The sequence below is a fragment of the Panthera pardus genome, unplaced genomic scaffold (genome assembly GCF_024362965.1).
Source record: "Panthera pardus isolate Hobbes unplaced genomic scaffold, ASM2436296v1 HiC_scaffold_13, whole genome shotgun sequence".
Lineage (NCBI taxonomy): Eukaryota > Metazoa > Chordata > Mammalia > Carnivora > Felidae > Panthera > Panthera pardus.
Window position 1 is genome coordinate 147,790,747 of NW_026526688.1, and position 22,900 is coordinate 147,813,646.

General features: G+C 40.2%; 1 protein-coding gene across 2 annotated transcripts in view; it reads right to left on the reverse strand.

The window, feature by feature from the left end:
- MOB1B (MOB kinase activator 1B) overlaps positions 1-22,555 on the reverse strand; it is a 58,046-nt gene extending 35,491 nt beyond the window's left edge. Inside the window, exon 1 of one of the 2 annotated variants that reach the window (XM_019468022.2) lies at positions 22,164-22,555. In XM_019468022.2, coding sequence (XP_019323567.1) covers positions 22,164-22,177 — 14 coding nt within the window. In that variant the 5' untranslated portion in view covers positions 22,178-22,555. The remainder of the gene's footprint in view (positions 1-22,163) is intronic. The other variant, XM_019468014.2, reaches the window with a different exon arrangement.
- Positions 22,556-22,900: the final 345 nt, after the last annotated feature.

Consider the following 22,900-nt stretch of genomic DNA (forward strand, 5'->3'; position numbering starts at 1 on the left):
CTCAAAGAAACTGCCCTTGGCCATCCCTTAAAGAATTAGCATGTCTTCTTTCAAGCACGACTGTACTCTGTACAGTATTCTGTTACTGTATTTACCTAACTGAAAATTATGTTAACTAGTCTGTCTTCCTTTTTGCCATGTGCTTAAGAGCAGGTCCTACACTTCTTATTCATGTAGGTATTTTTTCAGAAGCTACTTTTAATGCAATAAATGATCGATAATTGTTAATCTTTCTAAGAGTTGCTACCCCTTGAACTACTACTATCTTTAGGAAAGTTTATTAAAGCTCTTTCAGTCACTATGTTAGTTGTATCAGATGTTGACTGATTAACCATTGTGGAAGTGAGGAACAGGATTAACTATAAGAATTCACATGAGCTAATTTCTTTAGGATCCTAGGAGGTGAAGTAGTTAATTATCATCTCAGTGCTTTGCTCACCTAAAAGATCATCATAGTTTAAAAAGTACGTTGTCCAGTGGAGAAAAAGGAGCAGCAAGTATGAACAGTAGATCCCCCATAAAAGCTGAGCAACTCACAGGATATCCAACTGGCTCAGCTGGTAGAGCATGTGATTCTTGATCTCAGGGTCCTGAGTTCGAGCCTCACACTGAGCATAGAACCTACTTAAAAAAATAAATAACAAAATAAATAAACTAAAATTTATGGGAGGCCTGGCTGGCTCAGTCAGTCACAACTTAGGGTTGTGAGTACAAGCCCCACATTGGGCACTGAACTTACCTTAAAAAACAAACAAAAAAAAACCCTGAGCAACTAATTTAGCTAATAGATTCTCCAGGACTATGTAAAGAAGAAGTCTGTCCTTAAATCAAAGAGCTACAAAGAATGGACTTTGCTCTTACTTTAAAAAGTTAAGGTAACTTCTGGGGTGATGAAAATGTTCTGGGTCTTGAAAATGGTATGGGTTAAAAAAAAAAAAAAAGAAAAAAGAAAAGGGTATGGGTTACACAGAGTTTATACACACTTGTCTAAACCTATCAAACTATATACCTCAGATCTGAGCATTTCACTGTTTGTAAATCATACTTCAATAAAACAAAAATAAAGATAAACCTAAAGCAGTGAACGTGAGCCTAAGACATATCTCTGAGCTACATAATATGGAAATATACCTCCCATGATGTTCTTAAACATATAAACAATTATTTTTTTTCTTTACTGACTTTTTTGCCTCTAGTTCAAGTGTTTTGAGCCTCTGACAATCTGAAAGACATTTAAGAACTTTCTCCCTAGAGACATAAGAGACAAAATATTTTGCACATAGGAATTCAGGAAGGTGCTAAAACATGTCCAAAAACCCAGATAAAGAACTCCTGTCCTAATCTGTCTCCTTTTTCTCAGGCTATCACAAGAACATTCATGTTCTTGTGAAATTTTCCATGAGCTCCACATTTATTTTTTAATACTAGAGAAGTATTCTTTTGGATAAAACACAGACATTCAGGATGAATAAGTACAGACCCTTTTTACTCAATGAAAAATAATCTATAGTTTATATCCTACGGTTTATTCTTTATTAAACAGTGACTCTAAAGAAAGCTTTGATCATATTTGTATCATACTTTAAAGTTCAAAATGACAGCACTTATAAGAAATTCAGTGCATTAAGTTAATAGTCTTAAGAAAATAAGGAAGTTCATGGTGATGCCTATAAATACAGATAGGGTCCAGGAAAATGGGAAAATTTTATTTCTTTTATTTCTTGGAGCTGGAGAAAGATATCAGGAACATGAATACAAAACTTATAAATCGTTTCCTCCTATAATTTCAAATGCAATTGACTGGTTTTTGTTTGTTTTTACATAAGCAGAAATCATTCCTGATTTGGAGATAAATTTTAACCAATGAGTAATTGAAGTCAAAGACATTAAAGATTTAAATGAGATTTGCTAAAGCATAACTTCAGAAGCATAACCTGAATAATATGGATTATCAGTGAAGACTGATAATAAATAATACATAAAAGACAGTTCCTTACATACAGCTCAAATTTGTATTAATCTGTTTTCTTGTAAAAATGAGTTATTGAACTGTTAGTTGGAAAAAGGACTTTTAGACTCCTTACCCACTAAGACATCACTGAAACAAAAGCAACTCAAAAAGCACAGAGTAGTTTAACACAGTGACATAATTTCCTTTCACTTACAGACACCACACAACTGTCAACACTTAACAGAATGTGGCAATAAAATGAATTAGAATTTATAAGAAGACTATTTTGAAGAGTGAATTGTTGAAGATGGTAGGCTACAAATACACATTAGCTTCCACTCCCTACTCAAAATGATAATAAAGTGAATTTAAAAAAAATTATAATTATAATCCTGTAAGGACAAACAGAATGAAAGAGAAGACAACAATGAAAATTTTAAGATTATAAAGTAGATGAAGAAATAACTGAATTAACATACCTAAGGAAACTTAAGCCTAAACTTAGAAGCTACCCAATTTATACCATAGATCCCACAAAAGGTTCAGGAATTAAATAAGTAGGATACTCTGGAAGTGGGAGTGAAGATAGAGCAAGACTTTCACAGTCTAAGAAATTACACACCCAGCTTCCCTCTGCAATCTACACAGTGGGCATCTGTACAACCCCCCTCCTGAGAAAAGATTAGGGTTACCTACAAAAGGACAAAACAGAGACGGTGTCTAGCTTGGGAGATAAGGCACACTTGGAGGCAAATGTACCATACCTAACATTGAGAGATTAGATGAGTGTGAAAAATCAACATCGAGACCTCTATAGCCCCCAACCTCCAGCTCCTTCAGGATACCAAAAACCTTGCAGCCAGGATAATAATCTCCAAGCAATGTAAGTGATGGATCACTAAATTCTACATCTGAAACCGTTTACCATATATGCTAACTAGGATTTAAATAAAAATTTGAAAAAAAAAAAAAAAAAAAAAAAAAAGCAAACACCAGAAGAGCTCTTGCTGGCAAATCTGACCACACCATGTAAAAAGGCCTAAAAAGATTCATACCGGGAGTTCTTCAAAGAAACAGCCTAGCCATATCACCTTTCAGCAAAGACCACAGTTAACATGCCCTTCACACGACAAGCACACAGATTCCAATTAGATTTTCAATTGTCCTACATGTAAATAAAAGCAGAAAGCAAAGGAGTTACCAGGCATTTGCAGGGAGCCTCTAACATGAAAGAAGACACTAAAATAGAAAAAAGCAACCTGGAGAATAAAAGATGCAGAAGAATAAAAATGACCCCATTCCAAAAAGAACTATATAATACTGATAGGAAAAAAATATTGCTTCATGAAATAAGAACAGGATACTATATAAAAAAGAGAAACTAGGGTCCCTGGGTGGCTCACAAAAGACAGATGGCCAACAAGCACCTGAAAAAGTGCTCAAGGTCACTAATCATCAGGGAAATGCAAATCAAAACCATAGTGAGATAATCATCTGATATCTGTCTGAATGGCTATTATCAAAAAGACAAGAAATAACAAGTATTGGTGAGGATGTGGAGAAAAGAGAACGCATGCTCACTGTTGGTAGAATGTAAACTGCTACAGCCACTGTGGAAAACAGTATGAAAGTTCCTCAAAAAATTAACAATAGGGGCGCCTGCATGGCTCAGCCAGTTAAGCGTCTGACTCTTGGTGTCTGCTCAGGTCATGATCTCACGGTTTGTGAGTTCAAGTCTTGCATCAGGCTCCATACTCACAGTGTGGAACCTGCTTGGGATTCTCTCTCTCTCCCTTTCTCTCTGCCACTTCCTTGCCTGTGCTCTCCCTCTTTCTCAAAATAAATAAACTTAAAAAAAAAAAAATAGAACTACCATATGAGCCAGCAATTCCACTACTTACTAAGTATTCACCCAAGGGGGGACGCATGAAACCAACAAGATATATGCACCCTTATGTTTCCTAAAGCATTATTTAGCATATCCAAGATATGGAAACAACCTAAGTGTTGTTCAAAGGAAAAATGGATAAAGAACATTGGCAGGGGCACCTGGGTGGCTCAGTTGGTTGAGCATCCGACTCTTGATTCAGGTTCAGGTCAGGATTCCAGGGTCGTGGGATCAACTTCTGCATCCTGCTTTGCACTGAGCACAGAGCCTGCTTAAGATTCTCTCTTTCCCTCTGCCCCTCTCCCCTGCTTATGCTCTCTCTCTTTAAAATAAAAATAAAATTTTTTTAATAGGTAATACAAACTCACACGAATACTACTCAGCCATAAAAAAAGAATAAAATCTTACCATTTGCCACAACATGGATGGGCCTATAGGGTATTACGCTAAGTGAAATAAGTCAGAGATAGGCAAATACTGCATAATTTCATTTGCCTGTGGAATCTAAAAACCAAAACACAACAAAATCCAAACACATAGATACAGAGAACAGATTGGTGGTTGCCAAGGGGAGGGAGCTTGGGGCAAGTGCAAAATGGGTGAAGGGGATCAAAAAATACAAAGTTCATTCCACTTATAAAATAAGTAAGTCACAGGCACATAATATACAGCATAAGAAATAGAGTCAATAATACTGTATCATACTTTGATGACACTAGACTCACAGTGGTGATCATTTTGCAATGTACACAAATGTTGAATCATTCTGCTACACACATGAAACTAATGTAATACTATATGTCAATTACACTTCAATAAAAAAAGAAAAATAATTCAATAATTAATGCCTAGAAATGAAAAAAATTAAGTAACACTATAAATTAGAGATAAGAAATTAAAACAATCAGGTAAAAGAGTTCAAATGGCTGTATTCTGAAGCAGGAAAAAAGAGGTTGTTTTTATAACAAGCCTTAGAGAACTATTTAACTCTAAATCATGTACATGTAGAATGCCAACAAAAATAAATTTTTAAAAGTATAAAAGCTTAATTAAAAAACAGTGTGAATGTTTATTAAAATTTGGCAATAAAATAGACTATTTACAGAAATGTCAATAAACTGTTCTATCTTTAAAATCAAAGCAGGGGCGCCCGGGGGGCTCAGTCGGTTAAGCATTCGACTTCAGCCCAGGTCATAAGCTCACAGTTTGTGAGTTCAAGCCCTACGTCAGGCTCTGTGCTGCCAGCTCGGAGCCTGGAGCCTGCTTCAGATTCTGTGTCTCCCTCTCTCTCTGCCCCTCCCTAGCTCACGCTCACTCTCTCTGTCAAAAATAAACTTTAAAAAATAAAATAAAATAAAATAAAAGCGTACTGTGCAATATATCTATGACTCGTAATATTTCCAGTACACCACAAATCAGTAAGCCAAAATCACCTATACATGTGGAGACTTCTCATCCTAATGGTTCATTAGCTGGTGGCTGCTTAGCTATTATCAAATTGTTTCAAAAACATTCATTCACCTTAGAAACTGCCAGATTCAATCAATTTGATATACCAATGGTCCCTGAGAAAGCCGAAAGCTATGAATGAAATACGTACAGAGTTGAGATCTGTTAAAGCAGCATGCAGCACAGAGTAGTGGGAGGATGCTGGCTGCCAACAGTCCTACAGCCCTGGAGTAACACTGTGCCTCCACTACTTAGTGAGACACGTAGACTTAGTCACTTAACCTCTCTAGAGCCTTATTTGCCTCATCTACAAAATGGAGACAGCATTATGCTGCAGTCGTTTCAAGAATTAGAAACCAGAGAATAAAAAACACTAATGCAATACCGGACACAAAGATCGACAAAAGCCATCTACCATTACTGTTTAACTTGGGGCATTATCTATTTCACATGGAATAGTGGAAACCTTGATTTTTGCAGTTGGGTATCCTGGAATCCTGTATTTGGCTTGTACTAGTTATGTGACTTTAGGTAAGCTACTTAATCATTATGATTACAAAAAAGAGAAATCACGGGGCGCCTGGGTGGCTCAGTCGGTAAAGAATCGACTTCGGCTCAGGTCATGATCTTGTGGTTGGTTCTTAAGTTCGAGCTGCACGTTGAGCCCCACGTCGGGCTCTGTGCTGATAGCTTGGAGCCTGGAGCCTGCTTCAGATTCTGTGTCTCCTCCTCTCTCTCTCAAAAATAAATGAACATTAAAAAAATTTTTAAAAGAGAGAGAAATTGTATCACCTACCATGTAAGATGGTTCTGAAAACTAAATGATATGTATAGAAACGTAAAGAACCACTGGTGCACAGTCAGCTCTCCATAACTGACACCAGTTAAATATAGCCATACTATCTCTTTATCCCTTATAGCAAAGGCCCTTCCACAGACATAAGCTTAAGTTACATCTACATATTGTACATTTTAAATAAGCAATTGTAAAAAGAGTAAGTAATCATGTAATGTCAAAAAATACAACTAAAATAACAAGAGACTTGGAATTCTTGGTGTAATCAAATCTCATTAGGATTTGTTTACACAAATAACAGAGTGGCCTTAGAAAATCACAAGATCCCAGAGTCTTAACTGGTTTGTCTAAAAATAAGAGGGTGAACTGGAATCTTTTCCAACCCTAAAACTGTAAATTATTTACCCAGAGATTTGATCTCATTCTCACCAATTCCACAAGTCACCAGAAATCTCAGACACCATGAAGACTGCATATTGTTAAACATAAAACTGTTCTTTTTATAAATAAGAAAAAAAGGCACAAAAGTACAATGACTTTGCCCAACTTAAATTCTGTACTGCCACCACCTAATTTCTAAGTCCTGCCTCTCAGAGCCTGACATACAGGGGCCTATACAGGCTCTGGACATATTGTTTTAGAGTACATCTGCAGATCACAAGAACAACTGAATTCTTCTTCTTTTTTTTAATATTTTTTAAAACATTTATTTTTGAGAGAGAGAGCACAAACAGGAGAGGGACAGAGAGAAAAGGGAACAGATGATCCCAAGCGGGCTCCACGCTGACAGCAGAGAGCCCGATGCAGGGCTCAAACTCACAAACCACGAGATCATGACCTGAGCCAAAATTGGAAGCTTAAACAAATGAGCCATCCAGGTGTCCCAAGAATAACTGAATTCTTCTACAGACGAATGCAGATAAAATATTTCTTTTCTTCAAGACTGTTTCATTCTCCCTTTCTGTTGAGAAGCAAGGGTTTCCATTTTTCAGCTCACCAATGGTTTAACCATGAGCTTATGGCACCCAAGCACAGGATAATCAATCCTCTAAATGAAAGCTAACAAGAACAGCTATCATTACCAGGGTGATGTCAGGAAAGCCCCTATGAAAATAATACAGATGCGGTCAAACCTGGGAACACAAGGCAGAGAAACAGCTATATAAAACTCCAGGAATGGTACAATTAAAAAAAAAAAAAAGTCCCTTTAATCCTAATACTGCAAAAATGACATTTTGCACTATCTGGAATTCAGCAATGCTCCCCAGTACCTGCAGCAGGCTTTAACTATAGCCATAGCCACTGAAAACTAAGAAAGGATAACATAAACAAGTGAAAACCATCAAAGAGGAGGAAGAAAAAAATGTATAAAATTGTAAAAATCCTCCCTTGTTGTCCCGTTTCTTTTTGAACTAAGTGAAATATAAGTATCAGAACTACCATAAGAAAAAGGAACAAATTCATTAAGGTTAGAAGTGTTTCTCATATATACAAATACGCAAAGTATTTACTGATAAAATGATAAAGTGTTCTGAGTTGTCATATCATATCACTTACTCATGCTTGTAACAGTTGACCTGTAAATGCTCAAAACTATAAACATTTCATCAGATTCAACAGCAATTAGACACTACTATTTACTTATATTTTGGAGAAAAAACTCTCTACCTTGAAATAATCCAGAGAGGAAAACCCTGGCAGAGATCTCTATCAGACTCCATAAGAAAAGCAACAAATATGTTAAAAGGAATAGGTGAAAAGCAGCTTTAAATCCATCTCCAGAATCTGTACGTCATTTTTACAGCTCCAAGTATGCCACCTGCCTCCCAAACATGTTCATTATTTGCTATCTACATTAAAATATCAGAAAGATAACTAAGAAATAAGAAATCCAATTAAATATTTCATTTTGTAAAATCTCCCTTTAGGGACTATAATCCATACAGATCTTGGAGAAAATTAATATTTTCCTAAGAAGTCATCAATATTTTAAAACTTAATTTTGTGACTTTGTTGATCAATGTGTTTAACATACTACTTTTCCCTTTTAAAATTAAAGAGGAAAAAGATTGATGGCAATGGAAGCAAGCACCCTAACTATATCATTAGAAATAAAGGAGACAGATTCTTTGGCAGAATCTTTATCATTAACTTGTTTACTTGGTATTAATATGAAAAGCCCAAGAAGCCAAGAAGTTTTCTTGACATTACTCTCAGTGGTGCAATGGTGGTGGGATACAGGGAAAGGGGCACTCTCACTCACTGCTACTGGAACACAATTCACAGTGGCAGGTAGGAAACATGTGCCTGGCATATACCAATCCTGAAAAAGGGGTAAGACAACAAGGGCTCTACAAAATTGTGAGATAAACATCCAACAAATAGGTGTTCCAAACCTTTCTGTGCACCTACTTATATTTCCCAAGAAGTCTCTTAAAGGTCAAAATTAGAGCAGGGTAAAAGGAATCACTAAGACCTCCACCTACCACCATGAAAATACTTGAAAATGTCTTTGATTTTTTAAAAAATTTTTGTTACTGAGTGTGTAATACATACGAGGCACTATACTAGGTGGTAGAGATTTAAATACAGCTTTTGAAATCGCTGTTACCTTTAAGGAGGTCACGCATTCTGATGAAGAAGAAAGGCCAGAAAACTGATAAGTACAGTTGTTTTTGATAAGGGCTATTAATATGGAATCTGAAATGTTATCCAATAAATTGTAAAGGGGTCACAAGTCAGGGGAAAAGAGTTGGCTCTTCAACTGAAGAAATAAGGGTGGGAAGAAGGGCAGTCCAGCCAGAAGAACAGGAATAGCACTTACAAAGGCAGGCAGACAAGGGAGGAATGTATGTTGAAAGAAATGCAAATAAAATGGCTGGGCTCCATGGGGGAGAGCATGGCAGGAAGGCACAAATGAGGCTGGAGTGGTAAGCAAACACCACATCACAGAGGCTCTCTATGCCTTGGGATTTTGCCAACCACTGCCAGCACACTCCAATCTCTACCTGAAAAGTCCAAGTGAACTGCAAGAAAAAAGTGGTCCAAAGAATTCCAGCCACTCCCTTTCCCTATTAAAAAATGCAGTGCTACAGCAGAGTAATTACGGCAGCAGTGGCAAAATCAAGTAGGGAAGGAACCCACATCCATCCACTAGAAACAGCCTCTACCTAAAAATACAGAAGCACACATCTACACAATTCCTGCTGTTCTGTATGTATGAACACAATGGATACATCCTGTGACTTTTATAAACACGGAATGCAACTATTTCATTCCTATATCCAAAAGGGTTGTATAGTCAATGCAACATCAATAATCTTTAACCTTCGTTAGCCAGTGGACTTAAAATGAGTTAAAAACAACTCTTGAGGAGTATATCCACATGACATACTGGTCTTCAAAGATACTTGAGGCCAGAGACCACACCTTATTTAATTCTGACCCCCTACCTTTCTCCTTCCACCACCATCAAACACTTTGCTTTAGACACAGAAGGCGTCCAGTAAATATTTATTGTATTATGCAATAATACCATTCATTTGTAACACAGCTAAATAAAATTTGGAATGCAGAAAGCGTTTATATACTGGGTTTGGGAACTTCATAAGCAAGGATAATAACAGTGTTTGTACAGGACTCTCTGGTTTATGAAAACTTACATATACACTCTGTCTTTCAATTCTCAAATTTACCCAATAGACTAGGCATTCCTTTCCACCCAGTAGACAGAGGAAACAGAAGCTAAGAAATTAAGTGATGTGCCCAAGGTCACATGGCTGGTGACAGAACAAAGACTCTGAAACTCAGGTCTCCTCACTCATTAACTACTACTGTTTCCATGACAACCTTTAGTCAATAAAAAAAATTGTATACACACACACACACACACACACACACGACATACTTGCCAAGCAATATACTAACATTCTGAGAAATAAAACAGTGAACAAACACTATGAAACTTACAGTCCAGAAGGGGGGAAGGGGACCTTAACTAATAATTTAAATAATCACAAGTATGCAAAGACAACCAAGGGACCTAACCTTCTTAGAGAGTACAATGAGATAAATATAGGAACCACTGCAATGGGATGGGATTTTACTGGGGGGAGGGGGGTGTCTAATGTGCAAGTAGGAATTATAGCCAAGAAGCAGGGTATGGGGATGAATGGACAGAAAATTACTAGGAGGAAATATCAGGGTTAGGAGGGTTCTGGCTAAACCGACCTAAGGGGATTCTTGCTGAAGACAGGCCAGGACGATCAAACATCACCTGAGGGACAGTGGAGGATAAGGAAGCTAAATCAGATATTGAGGCTGCAGGAAGGGGGTGTCTGGTTAAACTGACCAAGCAAGGTTCTTGCTAAAACTAGACTTTAAGGAAGTGCACAGATGAGCCTAGGAGAAGGTTCAAGAGCCTAAGTTTGGTCAAGAATAGAAACTGTCAGGGCCTCACAGATTCTCTTGAGAACAGAGGTAGTATTATAGTGAATCCGAAGGATTTTTCTTCTTTACCTTATTTTGAATCATTTAACGCAATATACAGGCATTATCCACTTACTATTATTATCCAAAGCTTCTTAAACTTGAATGTGCTTTTCACCTAGGGAATCTTAAAATGCATTCTAATTCAAGGCTTCGGGCCTGAAATCTTGCATTTCTAACATGCTCCTAGGTGATACCAAAGCTCCACACTTTAAGGGTACAAAGCAGACTTATCAAGAATTATAATTATATTGAGATTTGGATCTCCTCAGTCCTGGGGGGGGGGGGGTGTCTTCTGTCACCAAAGAGCCAACAGCAGCCTTTCTTCCCAATGGTAATACAAAATGATAGTGGTACTTTTTTTCTAAATATTGAATGGCATTAAAAAAAAAAAAAAAAAAGGTATGGGCACCTGGGTGGCTCAGTCAGTTGAGCATCTGACTTCAGCTCAGGTCATGATCTCACGGCTTGTGGGTTCGAGCCCCACATCAGGCTCTGTGCTGACAGCTCAGGGCCTAGAGCCTGCTTTGGATTCTGTGTGTGTCTCTCTCTCTGCTCCTCCCCTGCTCACACTCTGTCTCTCTCTCAAAAATAAAATAAAAGATTTAAAAAAAAAAATTTAAAAAAAAGGTAAAGGTATCTCTAGAACCTACAGTTATCACTAAACAATGTAGTCCCAACACCCAAACTATGTTCCCACTTAAGCAAAAGCTAAAATCAATACCTCTCAATTGAGGTACATTTTGGTTCCCAAATGTTTAGCAACTTGTAACTGTACTTTTTGGATAGTTGGCTGTAACTAGTTTGGAAAAAAAAAAAGAAAGAAAGAAAGAAACAAAACTTTCATTTTGGTTCTTGATGTTTGTCATTTCCCAAATTACAAACTGACAAGGTTGGGAGCACCTGGGTGGCTCAGTCAGTTAAATGTCTGACTCTTGGTTTCAGCTCAGGTCATGATCTCACAGTTTCATGAGTTCGAGCCCCACATTTGGCTCTGCACTGGCAGCATGGAGCCTGCTAAGGATTCTCTCCCTCTCCCTCTCTCTCTGCCCCTCTCCTGCTCATGCTGTCTCTTTCTCTCGCAAAATAAATAAATAAACTTAAAAAAGAAATTAAAAAAAAAAAAAACCCTCCAGCAATTGCACTACTAGGTATTTATCCAGAGGATGCAGATATGCTGTTTCAAAGGGGCATATGCACCCCAATGTTTATAGCAGCACTACTGACAATACCCAAAGTATGGAAAGAGCCCAAATGTCCATCAACTGATGAATCGATAAAGAAGATATGGTATATATACATATGCAATGGAATATTACTCGGCAATCAAAAAGAATGAAACTTGCCATTGGCAACAATATAGATGGAACTGGAGTGTATTACGCTAAGCGAAATAAGTCAGAAAAAGACAAATATATGACTTTACTCATATGTGGAATTTAAGATACAAAACAGAGACTGTGAGGAAAGATGGCGGCGTAGGAGGACGCGGGGCTCACAGCGCGTCCTGCCGATCACTTAGATTCCACCTACACCTGCCTAAAGAACCCAGAAAACCGCCAGAGGATTAGCAGAAGGGAGTCTCCGGAGTCAAGCGCAGACCAGAGGCCCACGGAAGAGGGTAGGAAGGGCGGCGAGGCGGTGCGCGCTCCACGGACTGGCGGGAGGGAGCCGGGGCGGAGGGGCGGCTCGCCGGCCAAGCAGAGCCCCCGAGTCTGGCTGGCAAAAGCGGAGGGGCCGGACGGACTGTGTTCCGACAGCAAGCGCGACTTAGCGTCTGGGAGGTCATAAGTTAACAGCTCTGCTCGGAAAGCGGGAAGGCTGGAGGACAAAGGGAGGGAGAGCTGCTGAGCCCCCGGACGGCAGAGCTCAGCTTGGCGGGGAACAAAGGCGCCAGCGCCATCTCCCCCGCCCATCCCCCAGCCAAAATCCCAAAGGGAACCAGTTCCTGCCAGAGAACTTGCTCGCTCCGCGCAAACACCCAACTCTGTGCTTCTGTGGAGCCAAACCTCCGGCAGCGGATCTGACTCCCTCCCGCTGCCACAGGGCTCCTCCTGAAGCGGATCACCTAAGGAGAAGCGAGCTAAGCCTGCCCCTCCACCCCCCGTGCACCTTGCCTACCCACCCCAGCTAATACGCCAGATCCCCAGCAACACAAGCCTGGCAGTGTGCAAGTAGCCCAGACGGGACACGCCACCCCACAGTGAATCCCGCCCCTAGGAGAGGGGAAGAGAAGGCACACACCAGTCTGACTGTGGCCCCAGCAGTGGGCTGGGGGCAGACATCGGGTCGGACTGCGGCCCCGCCCACTAACTCCAGTTATACACCACAGCACAGGGGAAGCGCCCTGCAGGTCCTCACCACGCCAGGGACTCTCCAAAATGACCAAACGGAAGAATTCCCCTCAGAAGAATCTCCAGGAAATAACAACAGCTAATGAACTGATCAAAAAGGATTTAAATAATATAACAGAAAGTGAATTTAGAATAATAGTCATAAAATTAATCGCTGGGCTTGAAAACAGTATACAGGACAGCAGAGAATCTCTTGCCACAAAGATCGAGGGACTAAGGAACAGTCACGAGGAGTTGAAAAACGCTTTAAACGAATTGCAAAACAAAATGGAATCCACGATGGCTCGGCTTGAAGAGGCAGAGGAGAGAATAGGTGAACTAGAAGATAAAGTTATGGAGAAAGAGGAAGCTGAAAGAAAGAGAGATAAAAAAATCCAGGAGTATGAGGGGAAAATTAGAGAACTAAGTGATACACTAAAAAAAAATAATATACGCATAATTGGTATCCCAGAGGAGGAAGAGAGAGGGAAGGGTGCTGAAGGGGTACTTGAACAAATTATAGCTGAGAACTTCCCTGAACTGGGGAAGGAAAAAGGCATTGAAATCCAAGAGGCACAGAGAACTCCCTTCAGACGTAACTTGAATCGATCTTCTGCACGACATATCATAGTGAAATTGGCAAAATACAAGGATAAAGAGAAAATTCTGAAAGCAGCAAGGGATAAACGTGCCCTCACATATAAAGGGAGACCTATAAGACTCGTGACTGATCTCTCCTTTGAAACTTGGCAGGCGAGAAAGGCTTGGCACGATATCTACAGTGTGCTAAACAGAAAAAATATGCAGCCGAGAATCCTTTATCCAGCAAGTCTGTCATTTAGAATAGAAGGAGAGATAAAGGTCTTCCCAAACAAACAAAAACTGAAGGAATTTGTCACCACGAAACCAGCCCTACAAGAGATCCTAAGGGGGATCCTGTGAGACAAAGTACCAGAGACATCACTACAAGCATAAAACATACAGACATCACAATGACTCTAAACCCATATCTTTCTATAATAACACTGAATGTAAATGGATTAAATGCGCCAACTAAAAGACATAGGGTATCAGAATGGATAAAAAAGCAAGACCCATCTATTTGCTGTCTACAAGAGACTCATTTTAGATCTGAGGACACCTTTAGATTGAGAGTGAGGGGATGGAGAACTATTTATCATGCTCCTGGAAGCCAAAAGAAAGCTGGAGTAGCCATACTTATATCAGACAAACTAGACTTTAAATTAAAGGCTGTAACAAGAGATGAAGAAGGGCATTATATAATAATCACAGGGTCTATCCACCAGGAAGAGCTAACTATTATAAATGTCTATGCGCCAAATACCCGAGCCCCCAGATATACAAAACAATTCCTCATAAACATAAGCAACCTTATTGATAAGAATGTGGTCATTGCAGGGGACTTTAACACCCCACTTACAGAAATGGATAGATCATCTAGACACACAGTCAATAAAGAAACAAGGGCCCTGAATGATACATTGGATCAGATGGACTTGACAGATATATTTAGAACTCTGCATCCCAAAGCAACAGAATATACTTTCTTCTCGAGTGCACATGGAACATTCTCCAAGATAGATCATATACTGGGTCACAAAACAGCCCTTCATAAGTTTACAAGAATTGAAATTATACCATGCATACTTTCAGACCACAATGCTATGAAGCTTGAAATCAACCACAGGAAAAAGCCTGGAAAACCTCCAAAAGCATGGAGGTTAAAGAACACCCTACTAACGAATGAGTGGGTCAACCAGGCAATTAGAGAAGAAATTAAAAAATATATGGAAACAAACGAAAATGAAAATACAACAATCCAAACGCTTTGGGACGCAGCGAAGGCAGTCCTGAGAGGAAAATACATTGCAATCCAGGCCTATCTCAAGAAACAAGAAAAATCCCAAATACAAAATCTAACAGCACACCTAAAGGAAATAGAAGCAGAACAGCAAAGGCAGCCTAAACCCAGCAGAAGAAGAGAAATCATAAAGATCAGAGCAGAAATAAACAATATAGAATCTAAAAAAACTGTAGAGCAGATCAACGAAACCAAGAGTTGGTTTTTTGAAAAAATAAACAAAATTGACAAACCTCTAGCCAGGCTTCTCAAAAAGAAAAGGGAGATGACCCAAATAGATAAAATCATGAATGAAAATGGAATGATTACAACCAATCCCTCAGAGATACAAACAATTATCAGGGAATACTATGAAAAATTATATGCCAGCAAATTGGACAACCTGGAAGAAATGGACAAATTTCTAAACACCCACACTCTTCCAAAACTCAATCAGGAGGAAATAGAAAGCTTGAACAGACCCATAACCAGCGAAGAAATTGAATCGGTTATCAAAAATCTCCCAACAAATAAGAGTCCAGGACCAGATGGCTTCCCAGGGGAGTTCTACCAGACATTTAAAGCAGAGATAATACCTATCCTTCTCAAGCTATTCCAAGAAATAGAAAGGGAAGGAAAACTTCCAGACTCATTCTATGAAGCCAGTATTACTTTGATTCCTAAACCAGACAGAGACCCAGTAAAAAAAGAGAACTACAGGCCAATATCCCTGATGAATATGGATGCAAAAATTCTTAATAAGATACTAGCAAATCGAATTCAACAGCATATAAAAAGAATTATTCACCATGATCAAGTGGGATTCATTCCTGGGATGCAGGGCTGGTTCAACATTCGCAAATCGATCAACGTGATACATCACATTAACAAAAAAAAAGAGAAGAACCATATGATCCTGTCAATCGATGCAGAAAAGGCCTTTGACAAAATCCAGCACCCTTTCTTAATAAAAACCCTTGAGAAAGTCGGGATAGAAGGAACATACTTAAAGATCATAAAGGCCATTTATGAAAAGCCCACAGCTAACATCATCCTCAACGGGGAAAAACTGAGAGCTTTTTCCCTGAGATCAGGAACACGACAGGGATGCCCACTGTCACCGCTGCTGTTTAATATAGTGCTGGAAGTTCTAGCATCAGCAATCAGACAACAAAAGGAAATCAAAGGCATCAAAATTGGCAAAGATGAAGTCAAGCTTTCGCTTTTTGCAGATGACATGATATTATACATGGAAAATCCGATAGACTCCACCAAAAGTCTGCTAGAACTGATACATGAATTCAGCAAAGTTGCAGGATACAAAATCAATGTGCAGAAATCAGTTGCATTCTTATACACTAAGATACAAAACAGACAAACATAAGGGAAGGGAAGCAAAAATAATATAAAAACAGGGAGGGGACAAAATATAAGAGACTTAAGTACAGAGAACAAACTGAGGGTTGCTGGAAGGGTTTGGGGTGGGGAGATGGGCTAAATGGGCAAGGGGCATCAAGGAAGACATTTGTTCAGAAGAGCACTGGGTGTTATATGTAGGGGATGAATCACTGGATTCTACTTCTGAAATCATCATTGCACTATATGGTAACTAACTTGAATGTAAGTTTTAAAAAATTAAAAAAAAATAACTGAGAAGTTGGGGTGCTTGGCTGGCTCAGTCAGTACAGTAAGCAACTCCTGATTTCAGGGTTGGGAGTTGCAGCCCCATGTTGAGGGCAGAGTTACTTAAAAACAAACAAACAAACAAAAAAAAAAACCTGACAAAGTCGGTGAAGGATCGATTAAAGAATTAAATAGGCTGACTGATTAAGACCCCTTTGGGAATTAACCATAGGCTAGAGACATAAGCATCAGTCCTCAAAACAATGCTATGTTCCAGTTGAGAGAACTCAGTTTTGACAAATCAGTTTGTTGTTCACGGATTCAAAAGTGAAATTTCTGAGAGTTGAAAACAAAAGGGCCAGCTAAATATTTGGCAGGATGTGGGGAAGAGTTAGGAAGAATGGAACAAGGCATATGTGAGTAAAAACTATAACCACAGGGAGTTTTTAAACAAAAAGCTATTTCAGTAGTTAAATCTAATGCTACAGGGCACTAATTAATAAACAGACTCTCTACAGAGCAGAAAGGCCATGCTGCTGCTCATCTGCCTGAAACATGATCTAGGCACCAAGATACTGGAAAATGTGCCATAAAAGGTTTTTACTTCTATTGCTTCCACTTAACTATTCCATATTTACAGTGAGTATTAAGAAAGTATTTTAAGTTATTCCATCACCTATTTCTACAAAGAAACATACACAAAAAATATTCCTCTAATAGCCAATACTACCACTATTGAACTATTCCCATTAAATTTCAATTTGAGAACAAAAGGATTTAGGCTGAAAGATAAAATAGTAGCAATAAAAGAAAATCCAACCTTTCCTTTATAAATAGTAATTATAAGGCTACTTGGTTATGAGGTAAACTATTACCCAAATATTTGCTTACCTTCAATCAAACCCCTGCTTTTAAGCTCTAACTGCAGAAAATCGTAGTACTGATACATGTGATTAGAAACCTACAGAAATTGGCTAGGATTTAAGTAATCAGAAATGATGAAGATGCTTACAAAAAATAATAACAGCTACCAGCAGTCATAACACTGCTGAGTTATTGATAATGAACTGCTGCACTTAACTACAATTTATTGAGCTAGGCTTTTTCCATTCGGTATCTCTAATCCTCCCAACATGTCTGAGGTATTGATCCTAAACACAGGATTCATAGGGAAAAAATTAGATTACTGTCACACTCACACCATACCCAGTGGAGTCTGAGACTGCCTTCAACCATGATATGGTGGAAGCAGGGGCCCACACATGCTCAGATGACATGCGGAGGCCCAAGCCACAAGAAGGGTGGCCAGGAAGAGTTGGGTTAGGAGAATGGCTATACACAGCGGTTTGAGCAAATACGTATGTTGGGGATTATGGGAGCCTAGTTTCTCACTAACAAAGAAGGAAGTGAAAAATATGTAAAGGGAGAAGGCTAGAAGGAACCCTGTGCTACTTGGCTCAACATTGCAGGTATTAGAGTTAATGTACTCAATATACACAGATAGAAAAAAATATATGCACATGTAAACGTGTGTGGATATGTTAGTTTCTAGCACAGTCCAATGAGAAGGTCTGGGAGCAGCAACACATCTGAACCAACAAGCATATCTATCACCCACATTCTGTTTTCTAAATACTATTTTTCAATGAACAGAACCTACACCTTTAGAGAAATAACCATTTCCAGGGCCAGGGCAGAGAAAGCGTAGGATAAACCTGGAACATTTGGTTGTGCCAGAAAGTTAGGTAGTGCTCACAAAAAGACAGAGACAAGTCAAAGGGACACAAAAGCCAGCCTGAATAGGACTCCCACTAGCCAAAACTGAAACAATATGATTCTTGATTTACGCTCAGTTCATGATCTCATGGTTCATGAGATCGAGCCCCATGTCAGGCTCTGCACTACCAGTGCGGAGCCTGCTTGGGATTCTCTTTCCCCCCACCCCCACTCTCTGACTCAAAAATAAATACATAAGCTTAAAATTTAAAACAAAAAACAAAGATGGATCTGGGGAAGGGGGCAGGGAGAAAAAAGAGAAGGAAGACAGAGATGGACACATAAACACAGCTATAACCCTGGGTCTCCTTTCCTAAATTTCTATCCTTACATTGAAGTTACTTCACATAATGCTTAATAAAAATTTCCTTCCTGTCTCTATCTATCTCTTTGTTTCTGCCTATACAGAAACAGATCTGGTTTATACTTATTCACATCCCTAAACCACCTTTCCTACAGACTTCCATTTTAAAGTTAACTACAAGTGTTTGTTTCAACTCTGTTTCAACCAAGTAGCCCTACATTAGGAAATAAGGCCTTAGTCTTTTTCAAGTTAAATATTTCTGTAAAATTTCACTGGTCAGAAGAGACTACCAATTCCAAAATGCAAGAAATATAGAGAATACTCAGTATTTTCAGTGAACACACTTTGAGTGAACGTTAAGAGCTCTGATCCTAAATTTCCCTGAATTTTATATGCATAAAATGCCAAGAGAGGAAAAACCCTAAGAGGGCTGTATTTTGATTTAACCCATGCCAATAATCAGGCCAATAACCTAAAGTTGGTGATTTTGCCACTTTACCAAAAAGAGGTTGAGTAAGCTATGTTACTTATAGATCTCATCTAGCTCCAAGATTCTACAGCTTTTCGGACAAACCTGAAAATGGACAATTCACAAGCAAATTCATGTCTCTATGACGTTTCCTCTGACTGAAATCTTCCACTTCCCCTTCCCCTTTCAGAAAACCCTTGTTATATATTCCATCACTTCTTTCACAAAGCTTTCTTCCAGCCCAAATCGGACAAATTGCTCCATATTCTTTAGACCCCCATGTACTGCATCTATTACAGATGACGATTTATAAGCGATCAATCACTCTGGAGTCCCACATTGTCCACAATGCTTAGCACACAGCAGGTGCTGACAATGTTTAAAGATTTGAGTCTATTAAGTTAAATTAGGTTCCTGTGAAGTTTCTCTATGTATCAGTTGGGAATTTAGCTTATTAAAGATACCCAAAGGCCAGTCTGCAGCACACCCAAAGCTTTGTCCCAATCTTATCTACACATGCTGTACAAATTTATTCTGTGCATCTGCACAAAAGCTACAAAAGGTATCACTGCTGCTGATTATCTGGACACCCTTTGGGTATTACCTAATCTACCTCATCTCCCCATCCCAAAACCTCTTTACCCTGCTTTACTTTGTTTCCTGGCACTTATGTCCTCCTACCATGTGGTATAATTTACTGATATTCAGTGTTTATGGTCACTTACCAAAACATAAACTGAACTAATACAGGAATCTTTTACTGTTTTGTTCATAAATGATACCCAGTGCCTACATCAGTGCCTGGCACGATAAATTATTTTTTTAAACAATAATTCTTTCCTTCTGTCTTAAAGCCCTCGGGAATTATGAGTCAGCATCCTCATTAACTAACATATCTCACATTGCCCTTACTTCCTCAGCTACAACCATTTACAGTAGCCTTCCAAGTAAGCTTCTAAGAACTAGAGAAAAATGTGTGTATACACACACACACACTTTTTTTTTTTTTTTAAGTAGGCTCCATGCCTAGCATGGAGCCCAACGTGGGCTTGAACTCTCAACCCTGAGATCAAGACCTGAGTTGAGATCAAGAGTCAGAGGCTTAGCCAACTGAGCCACCCAGATGCCCAGAAAATACTTATATTTAACTCCTAAACAGCAACTCTTAATTTCTCTGATCAACTCCTGGTGGAGAAATAATATTCAGGAAGCTATACCAAATAACATATAGATGAAATAACCAAAACTTTGTTCTTTCATTTCTGAGAATAATTATTTATATCTATGAGATCTTCAATTTAGCGTTGGAACTACTAGTGGACAAAAACCAAAACCAAAAGTGTTGGATTAACTTTTTTGGATTGTCAAACACAATCCAATGTTGGGAATATATTAACTGCTACATGAGACCTGACTGAAAAATTGTACCCCAAATAGTACAAACCCTCTAATGTGCCATATATTTACATACATCAGTTATGGCAAGACTTTTCTTATGTAACTAATATGCTTCAGAAAAAATAAACTTATCCACTTCATTTCTGTAACTATTACATACTGAGCATTGTATAAATAGGATACTATTCTAGGTGTATTCAGAAAATACCACCAAAACTTTCTCCATCCCTAGTTTCAGCCAAATATGGTTTTTCCCTGCCTCAACCAATTTAGCTCAGAGTTCCAAGAGACCCAAGTCCATTAGCAGCAGTTACAGACATCATCTACATTGCTATTTTGAAGACAGCTTTTAATTCTTGAAGAAATCAAACATCAGCAGTGTAAAAATACACTCAAGATGAGAAGCTTCAAGCTGAGATACCTGGAAATCTCGTTTCAAGCTAACATGGGAAACAAGGACTTTCATGAAGTCCCCCAATCCTCCTATCACTACCTACATGACAAACTCAAAATCAACTTCCAGGATGAGCCTAAGGAAGAGATTTCACAAACTCACATGTGTTAGGCAGGATGACACAAGCCAGGCCTCCTGTGTACATGAGAAATGTTAGCAAGCTGGCCTGCCAGTTAGCCTTCTGTGGTCACTCAGTTTTGCCTGAACACTCGAAAAAGAATTAATATTCTACATAGGGGCCTGTGAAAATAAGGGTTAATTAAATTCTCAGGATCCAGGTGCCAATGTGATGACTAAAAATTACAGGTGGGGAAAGAAGAGAATGGGAACAGAACTGCTATTGCTACTGTTGTGAAGAAAAATACTATTCTGTCCACAACAGTAAAGGAGTATATGATGTTAGTTTCAACCTCCAAGTTTTTATTAGCTTTCTAACCACAGATCAAACAAAAGTGAATCACAACGAAGCCTTCAAACGCGGAATTCCAAGGGTGTTCAGACGACCTGGGGCTGTCTGCTGCCTCCATACCCCCATCTGGCCATCCCATCTTTCTGTCCATCCCCCCAAACTCTTCTGCAATAAAGGTAAATGAAATAGCGACCAGCACTAAATGTGACGTTAAGTTGGCATTTACAAATGATCTGCAAAATAACTCCCCAGCGGACCTAATCAACCCAGAGCACACTACCGGACTGCTTGGTGGCTGTCTAAAAAGATAAAGCCCGTACTTTTCTGGGGAGCATACTGGGAGGAAGGGCACCTCGGTGAACCAAGTAGCTGCTCCACACTCCAAGACCCTGGGCTGTCACCTGGGGATCCTGACCCTAAAGCCGCCTCATTAAGGATGTGTTACATCCACAGGACTTGTTACTCCAACTTTCCACTCCTAAAACCTAAGAGGGAAGTTAAAAGGGTGCTGGGGTGACAGGGAAAAGTACAACGCCCGATCTTGTGTGCTTGGAATCCAGAAAAAAGCAATGGGCAAGCGAAACGGAGAAAGACCACCTGGCACGCGACGCATAAAGGTCATGCGGAGGAGTGGGAGGTATCTATGCAGAGCGTGCAAACCAACAAACCCAAGAGTGGAACGAAGGGAAAGATGGGGAGATGGAGAATGCAGACCCAGGCACCGGGGTGTGTCGGGACTCGGGGTCCGGGGAGAAAGAGCCTCTGTGGGGGCTGGAGGACTCCAAGCGAGCTTGAAGCGGGTTGGGGAGGCGACGGCCGTCAGGCAGCGCCAGCGCACCAGAAGGGCTACCGGAGACCTGCTCAGTGGGAACGCCTAGCCCGGGCAGCTCAGGGCAAGGCGAGCTGGGGCCCGCGGCCCTGGTCGACCGAACAAAGCCGGCGCGCGCGGGGCCTGGCTACTCACAACAAGAAGCTCATGTCTGCCGCGGCGTGGGCTGGGGGCTTTGCGGTTTCTAGGCCTCCGGGCGGCGGCGGCGGCGGCGGCGGCCAGGGATGAAGAGGGAAGGAGAGAAGAAGAGGAGAGGAGGAGGAAGGGAAGCGCCAGCTGTTCGACGGCCCCAACTTGTTCGGCTTTGCTAGTTCCAACGGCAGGCGGAGGGGGCGGAAGTGGGAAGCGCACGGCTTGAATCACTCACTGGGAGGGGAAGGGAAAGAAGGCGGGGAAAGGGCCACACGCCTGCTCTCCGAAGAACAGCCGCCGTGACTGCTGAGCTGCTTGTCGCGCCTCCCCCTCCTCCGATTCCTCTTCTTCCTCCTCCCCCTACTCCTAGTCTCCAGTCCCTCACCGCCCTCACCCCGCGAACTCTCGCGAGAGCGGCGGGCGCCGACCCTCCCTCTCCCACTGTGGCCCCGGGTCCCTCAAGTTCTGGACATCTTTGCAGCCCCGGACCACGCCCAGCGAGTGCACTGGGGCCACCAGATTGGTCAAGGACTGTCCACCTAGTTGCGGGTCGTGGCAAAGCGCTCCGAACTGCTTAGCTGAGTTTCAGCAGTCAGGAAGGAAGTGGGCTTCAGCTGCGGGATGTTCTGCAGTGAGGGATGGAATTGCCACCAGAATTATGCCCTCTGTAAGTGTTCAGCACAGGATGGTAAAAGGTTATGGAGTCTCTTTGCTAGTATATAAAAACAGGAGGAAGTTTA